At 36.4% G+C, this 8,976-nt stretch overlaps 1 protein-coding gene across 1 annotated transcript; it reads left to right on the forward strand.

The window, feature by feature from the left end:
• The first annotated feature begins 1,237 nt into the window (after positions 1–1,237).
• LOC121315460 (four and a half LIM domains protein 2-like) lies at positions 1,238–8,920 on the forward strand. The gene is made up of 6 exons (XM_041249574.1): positions 1,238–1,302; positions 4,427–4,601; positions 5,301–5,475; positions 6,048–6,217; positions 7,232–7,418; positions 7,961–8,920. Exons 2-6 carry the CDS (start codon positions 4,443–4,445, stop codon positions 8,110–8,112), a joined length of 843 nt encoding a protein of 280 aa, XP_041105508.1. The 5' UTR covers positions 1,238–1,302; positions 4,427–4,442; the 3' UTR covers positions 8,113–8,920.
• The last annotated feature ends 56 nt before the right edge of the window (positions 8,921–8,976 follow it).

The following is an 8,976-nucleotide window of genomic DNA, read 5'->3' on the forward strand; positions in this document are numbered from 1 at the left end:
GACCATAGAGGACTGGAGTAAGGTCATCTTCTCTGATGAGTCCAGTTTTCAGCTTTGCCCAACACCTGGTCATCTAATGGTTAGACAGAGACCTGGAGAGGCCTACAAGCCACAGTGTCTCGCACCCAGTGTGAAATGTGGTGGAGGATCGGTGATGATCTGGGGGTGCTTCAGCAAGGCTGTAATCAGGCAGATTTGTCTTTGTGAAGGAAGCATGAATCGAGCCAAATACAAGGTTGTCCTGGAAGAAAACTTGCTTCCTTCTGCTCTGACAATGTTCCCCAACTCTGAGGATTGGGTTTTCCAGCAGGACAATGCTCCATGCCACACAGCCAGGTCAATCAAGGTGTGGATGGAGGACCACCAGATCAAGACCCTGTCATGGCCAGCCCAATCTCCAGACCTGAACCCCATTGAAAACCTCTGGAATGTGATCAAGAGGAAGATGGATGGTCACAAGCCATCAAACAAAGCCGAGCTGCTTGAATTTTTGCACCAGGAGTGGCATAAAGTCACCCAACATCAATGTGAAAGACTGGTGGAGGGCATGCCAAGACACATGAAAGCTGTGATTGAAAATCAGGGTTATTCCACCAAATATTGATTTCTGAACTCTTCTTAAGTTAAAACATTAGTATTGTGTTGTTTAAAAATGAATCTGAACTTATTTTGACCAGTTGTCATTTTCTGCAAATAAATGCTCTAAATGACAATATTTTTATTTGGAATTTAGGAGAAATGTTGCCATTAGTTTATAGAATAAAACAAAAATGTTCATTTTACCCAAACACATACCTATAAATAGTAAAACCAGAGAAACTGATAATTTTGCAGTGGTCTCTTAATTTTTTCCAGAGCTGTATATATATATATATATATATATATATATATATATATATATATATATATATATATATATATATATATACACACACACACACACACACACACACACACACACACACACACACACACACACTCTTACAGGTCTCATTATTTGAAGGGTGATTCAGTCCACATATGGTTTGCATGCCTAGTTTCACTTGCCAACAAGTATCATTTAATCTTCTGCACACTGAACACTAAGAACATGACAAATGCTACTTATTGGAGCAGCCAAGATTTCAGTGTGCAGACCAAGTTCATTTCTCCCTTAAAAGGTACAGAAACAGATCTTGATTGTTGACCCCTGAGATTTAGGGTAATTAGAGAGACAGTATTTATAGATGGTGTATTACATGCATGCAAGTCTCACTCCGTGACACCTCACCACAGAGCCTTGTTAACATCATCAGACTGAAGGTACATCTTTCATGATTCTGCATTGATGAGAGCTTTTGTTGAAACAAATTTTAAGCATTGAGATTGGTTTGTAACTAAAATTTAATAACTTATGCATTAACTTATTTTAGTTGATTCTGTTGAAAGGTATGGAGATTCTTTACAACAATTATTTTATTAAAATATATCTACCATAGAATTTAAAGGGAAATATTGTAAAATTATGTTAAGTGTATAAAGCTATTTTTTACTACCTAGAAAAGACCGAGTTACTGTTTTAAAGTGTTTGTTGCAAATTTAAATTGGGTAAACAAATTTTCGGGGTGAAATGTGGAAAAGCATATAAGATTGAAGAAAAGCATAAAAACATAGTGAAAGCACAGTCAACCATGAAACAACAGGAAAGAAAATGTAATATATAGTAGAACTATGGGGAAAGTATGTTCAGATGCTGTATGTGCAAATACACACTGTGGCAAACTTTTATAAGGGAAGGTCGATCAATTTCAGAAAGGCAACTACTTAATACAAATGGGTTTTATTCATTTGCACAATAGATTTGGCACATTTAAAATTCGAAATCTAATATTCAAAATCTTATAGCACATCATGTTTGCCAAAGGAAATGATTACAGAGAATCCTTAGCTGTGAGCTCAATCAGAAACTTCTGTTCATGGAATTTTAGTTGAGTTGAAGTAGACATGAACAGATACATGGTCGCTAATTTGTTTGATTGCATCGTTAATTGATATTAAATATATACTAAATGTATTATCAATGACCAAAAAGGTCACACTTTATTATAAGGTGCCCTTTTAGTTTGACTGTTTGACACAAAACCGAATCAGGTAACTACAGACCAATAAGCCTGACTTCTATTATATGCAAACTTATGGAAACTATAATAAGATCCAAAATGGAAAATTACCTATATGGTAACAATATTCTGGGGGACAGTCAACATGGTTTTAGAAAAGGGAGATCATGTATAACTAACCTGCTTGATTTTTTTGAGGATGCAACATCAATAATGGATAATTGCAAAGCATATGACATGGTTTATTTAGATTTCCAGAAAGCTTTTGACGGAAAGTACTGATTAGAGGAGAAACCTCAAAATGGAGTAAGGTAATCAGCGGTGTACCACAGGGATCAGTATTGGGTCCTCTGCTCTTCCTAATCTACATTAATGATTTAGATTCTGGTATAGTAAGCAAACTTGTTAAATTTGCAGACGACACAAAAATAGAAGTGGCAAACACGGTTGGAGCAGCAAAGCTCATTCAAAACGATTTAGACAAGATTCAAAACTGGGAATACACATGGCAAATTATATTTAATTGAGAAAAGTGCATGGTACTGCACGCAAGTAATAAAAATGTGCATTATAAATATCATATGGGAGACACTGAAATTGAAGAAGGAATCTATGAAAAAGTTATTGACTGAGAAATGTCTTAATCTAGAGAATGTGGGGAAGCTTTAAAAAAGGCCAACAAGATGTTTGGATATATTGTCAAAAGTGTTGAATTTAAATGAAGGGAATGTTAAAAATGTACAATTAGTAAGATCATCATGTTCAGTTCTGGTCACCTCGCTACAAAAAGGATATTGCTGCTCTAGAAAGATTGCAAAGAAGAGCAACCAGAATTATTCTGGGTTTAAAAGACATGTCATATGCAGACAGGCTAAAATAATTGAATCTATTCAATCTTGAACAAAGAAGACTACGCAGTGACCTGATTCAAGCATTCAAAATTCTAAAAGGTATTGACAATGTCTACCCAAGGGGCTTTTTTGACCTGAAAAAAGAAACAAGGACCAAGGGTCACAAATGGAGATTAGATAAAGGGGCATTCAGAACAGAAAATAGGAGGCACTTTTTTACACAGAGAATTGTGAGGGTCTGGAATCAACTCCCCAGTAATGTTGTTGAAGCTGACACCCTGGGATCCTTCAAGAAGCTGCTTGATGAGATTCTGGGATCAATAAGCTTCTAACAACCAAACGAGCAAGATAGGCCGAATGGCCTCCTCTTGTTTGTAAACTTTCTTATGTTCTTATATTCTTATTTACTGGCAGGTTAACACATGCTGTCCATTTTGAGTAAACAACAAGCGATGATTAGTTTTTAAGTGTAGTCTACAAGGAGGTAAACATTCAGATTCTAAAATAAATGCATTAAAATTCAGAATGATTACCTTCTTGTGCACTACATTTAAAAACAAATGATTACTAAATTAACTTAGTTTTTTTAAACTCGTAACCCGACTTGGAGTTGATGTTTGCTGAAAAGTTTTAGTACTGTATATAAGCAACCTTAGAACTTTCATACATTGCCATAGGAAAACAAAGAAAAAATAAAATAGCAGGAAAGCCAAGCAATACAGAAGGAAGATAAATATGTAATTTAAAGATTTTTTTGTTTTCTTTTTCAAATCACAATAAAACCCTGACTAATGGGCATAACTTTGGTAAAGTACCCCTTTAAAATAAAGCATGACCAAAACATGTAAGTAGGAAATCATGTGGCAATTCATATGTAATTACATTGTTATCAATGGAGCTATGGAGCTTAAAATAAAGAGTTACAGTTTCGCCTTGCTCATGGTGAGATACAGTCAACTCATCAAAGCAGGATAAGGATGACATGGCTCTGAGAGAGTGACAATGAAGGTTCAGCTCTCTCAATCAACGTTCTTGACAAGGTGGAACTCAGCAGCCTGTTGGTTTTGGTACCACTAATTCCTTGGCTTTGACCACTATAAGCCTTCCATACCGTATCACTTCCACTCAGACAGGTCCCAGAAGATCCAGGGAATGTGGATGAGCTGTTTGCTTTGATTTCACTCCCTGGTCTCCAATGTCTCATTCCACTGTGTCCAATGAAACTGCTCTCCAAAATAATCTAATACATCGTTTTGAGCAGTCAGAATGCTCAGTTACTACCAGGTGGTACACTTGGGTTGAGTACATTGTATTTTAAGAATCTCCTGTTTCTAGTACAGTAAAAATCAGTATACAGTATAGACACTGTCCTACAAGCACTTGCAGGGCACATACATTAGTGCTGGTCTGGCTGTACACTCAATAATACACACCAGTGAGAAGCACATTATCTCCCTTTTTCTTTTTTCATCTTAGCTTGTACATCAGAAACATGAGTGCTGAGCGTTTTGACTGTCACTATTGCAAGATCTCTCTACTGGGCAAACAATATATCTTAAGAGAGGAAATCCAGTACTGTACCAAGTGCTATGAGAACCTGTTTGCCAACTGCTGTGAAGACTGTGGGAAGCCTATCGAGAGCAACTGCAAGGTAGGCTCATGAAGGTTCATTATTATTTACCATCATATTGACAACCAGCAAGGACGTTGACACCATAAATACAATCATTGCAATTCTAGAAAATAAATAGCATTCATTGGTTACTCTGCCTACTTTCCTGCAGTTATAGTTTAACCTCCTCGGTGTTTAAAGGTATGGATGAATTAAACTGCCTGTCCAGTTTATTATGCCATGCCTTGATCATGTGATGCGACATGTGATCCCGGATGCACTGTAAAGCTGTGGGAGAAGCACAATTTCCAACAGAAGTGGGAGAAAGTCAAAGAGGCATGCTAGTGGGTGCATGTCGAGCAGTTACTGTGTGCTGGTAGGCTGCTCATCGGTTATCATTGTGCATCAGCAGTTGTGAAACAAAGGGAAAGTTAGTTGCCAGGAGTGACAGCTGTGACCACAGAGGCTTATCAAGTCTGAACTATGAATGACTGAATTAGTTAACATCCCCAAGGCACCTTCTTGTGGAGTCTATGCCACATCATGTCAAGGCTGTGATATGGGTAAATGGTAGCCCAGCCTGATATCACTGGTCCTAATAAAGTGGCCAGACAATGCAAACTATATATTTTTATTATTGTTTAATTTCCATATTAATGCATTTTTACAAAGACTGCTAAAATCACATTCTAGTGCACATTCTTCTATTACTTTACATTGCCCTTTGTTGTCTTAAAGGATCTGTCTTACAAGGACCGCCACTGGCACGAACAGTGCTTCAAGTGTGCTCTATGCAGCAAGACTTTGGTGGAAAAGGCTTTTGCTGCTAAGGACGAGCTCCTTCTCTGCACAGATTGCTATTCTCACGAGTACTCCTCCAAATGCTTTACCTGCAAGAAAACCATCATGCCAGGTAAGCAATGAAAATCAGGGGATATCATTTTAGTTTATTCACTTTGTGGATAAGGGTGTACTTTTTATATTTAGTTCTAAATGATTTTATGAATTTCTGTAGTTTCTCTGGTTTCTCATATTCATTTTAAATTGTTATATTACTTTACATTTATTTCTCCCTTCTCATACATTTGAATTATGGGTGTCATGTTACCAATTGTTGATTATAAGGCTGTAAACTTCTGTAGTTTAAACATCAGCTGCAGTTTGAACCCTGTCTTGAAATGATTTTACTAAAGCCAGTTTAGAATTTATTGACTCCATGACAACAAAAAGTCCCTCTCATATCAAACTTTTTAAAACATATATTATCATCACTTAAAACAGGTAGTAGAGGTTTGAGGCCATATTTTTTGTGTTTTTTAAAAATCTAAACATTTGAACAGTTGTTTTGTTAATGATGCATTTCAGGGTTCAGTTGACTTTTTCAAGGTCTCGTGATTTAAGTTACCTAGACCTTGTTCAAACAATAACCTTGTAAATCACTGCAGCCCATCTATTCTAAATCTATGTATTTGTCCCTTTTTTTAGGTTCCCGCAAAATGGAGTACAAGGGAAATTCCTGGCATGAGACTTGCTTCTTATGTCATCGCTGTCAGCAGCCAATAGGAATCAAGTCTTTTATTCCGAAAGATAATGGTTACTTTTGTGTGCCATGTTTTGAGAAGCAGTTTGCTTACCAGTGCAACTTCTGTAAAAAAGTACACCTCATTTTATATAGCGCCTTTCATTAATTAGAACTAAAAAAACAAATAAACCAATAGTACAGCAATTCACCAATCACGATTTATTTCTTCATTTTCTCTCAAAAAAAAATTAAAACCTATATTTACCTTGAACTTCTGATATTTCGCCATGTAACATTCCACTAAGGAAAACAGTCCCTAACAAAATTAAAATAGAAAAACGACATACACATAGAAAAAACATTATTATTATTATTATTATTATTATTATTATTATTATTATTATTTATTATTATTATTATTATTATTATTTTCTGGGGTCTTACTCTCTTATTACAGTGTCCTGTCACAGACATGATTTTGCTTGTCTCTAGAACACCATCAGAAAGTATGTTTAAGTAGCTTTTTATGTTATCAGATTAGTATTTGTGCGCAGATTGATTTTAAAATATAATTCACACTTAAGCACTTCAACATTCCAGCAGGCATCCATGCAAAATAGAAGCCCGCTAGATCTGGAAGCTGATTGGCTGTTCGCACTCAATCATTTTCTCTGCCGGAAGGGCATGCTATATATATATATAATATATTATATATATATAGATATTATATATATAGATATATATATAATAATTTTTTTTAAAAATTTCATTACATTAGCAGTAGCTTATAGATTACATTAGCACAGCACCTAGAAGTCTGAACACATGCACTAATCCCTTGTCTGCTGGGAACTGTACCCTGTCACTCATTAGTGAACACCCGTAAGGATTTCGCTCCACATTGGAAATGAGGACAGGCAGACTAACATGAGCATTTGATATCTCAGAGCAGTCTGAAGAAAACCCCTGGAAACCTAGAGACAGTGCTGAGTGTTGATAATGACCAGGGCATGTTAAGGACATGTTAACATATTGATAATGACCAGGGCATGTTAAGGACATGTTAACATATTGATAATGACCAGGACATGTTAAAGTATCAGCAAATTCTATTGTGTTTCATTCTGATGTACTTTTTTTTTTTTAGGCCATAACAACTGGCGGAGTGACTTACCATGACAAGCCCTGGCACAGGGAGTGCTTCCTGTGCACTGGCTGTAAGAAGCAGCTGGCAGGGCAGCGCTTCACCTCCAGAGATGAGTTCTCTTATTGCCTGGACTGCTTCAGCAATCTCTATGCAAAGAAGTGTGTGGGCTGTACCAAGCCCATCACAAGTACGCCTGTGACCTTTTAAAACATTTTTGTGTAGTTACTGAGATCCAAGATTTTACCCCCACAAAGTGATGACTGCCAATATGTTAACAGTGTAGAATTCTCTATTGCTCACTAAAATAATTTGCCAAAATTTGGCATAGCAAATTAGTATCTATTATCAGAAAACCAAGATATTTAGTAAGTAAGCAGAGAAGGGTAAGCCAGCACAGGTAATCGAGAATGCAGGATGTACACTATGGAAAGAAATGTTAGAAAGCTTAATCGCCCTCGGTCCACCTTACTTATTAATGTATTTATTGTGTCAGTAATGATAAATACTGCAAATAAATAACCTTTTTTTTTAAACTTCTATTATTAAAAGTGCATTATGAGTTATTGGTCATAAAATAAATAATTTAATAAATAATTTAATTTCACATGTTCCCCTCAGCTTAAAAAAACAATCCAGGCTGGGAAGTGCAAAGCCTACGCTAAAGAAAGTATCACTGGTTTCAGTGGTTCAGCTTGTAATGCTCCTGTTAATCCCTTCCTGTTTTTGCAGGCCTGGCTGGGGTGAAGTACATCTCATTTGAAGAGCGGCAGTGGCACACCGAGTGCTTCACCTGTATGAAGTGCTCCGTGTCTTTGGTTGGACGAGGATTCCTCACGCACCGGGATGACATCCTGTGTACAGATTGTGGGCGAGAGAAATAGATGCACAAGGCTAGATCTTTTTCGTGAAAGAGTGAAGGGTTTATTGAGTGATTTAGCCATGGCTATTTCAACTTTAACTTGTGTGCTAATTTGTTTGGTTTGAAGAATGTACACTTTCTAATTAGGGCAATATCAAAATGTTATGTTTTCAAAAGAGTATAACTAACTGAAATCATAGAGAATGGATATGCCATATATCAAACAACAGTAAGTGTATTTGTTTTGAAGTCAGTCTATACACGTGTACCAAAATGCATGCTTTATTTTGAAGCTATTCAAGAGCGCCTAGTGAATGAGCTTCTCCTACAATATAAATTTAGAGTGCTGTGAGTTTTGTTGCAGCTGGTACAGTATACAGCCTTCTCATCTGAAAAGGAGCAAGTCCATAAGTGCAGAATTAGGTAAATCTACAAGCTACTAATACAGTATATGGATATTATTATACAGACCTATAAAGCAATAACAAACCCATAAGACAAATGCATTTTCTAAAATGCCTGTGGTTTTGTTGGTTTAGTTTTGTTTCAGGAAATGCTTTCATTTGTATCATTATAAATGAAGGTATACTTAGCAAAGGAAATAAATACTAAAAGTACTGTAATGATTCTGTTTTCTGTAAACTTTTCTTTTGAATATCTGTGTAGACATGCCTTGGACTTTTCTACAGTAACAGGGGTTAATTTGTAGGCTAATTAATAGAAGTACCTGACACTGGAGCAAGTGATAACTATGTTATTGAATGTATAGAACTAGGTTATGAGTGGTCTTAAGCATTTGCCTGCTTAAATAAATGTGCTTGTATCAGCAATCCATGCCTGGACTCTCTGTGCTGCCTTCGGGCCTGTATTAACATCAAACCATCCT

This window comes from Polyodon spathula, chromosome 5 (assembly GCF_017654505.1).
Source record: "Polyodon spathula isolate WHYD16114869_AA chromosome 5, ASM1765450v1, whole genome shotgun sequence".
NCBI lineage: Eukaryota > Metazoa > Chordata > Actinopteri > Acipenseriformes > Polyodontidae > Polyodon > Polyodon spathula.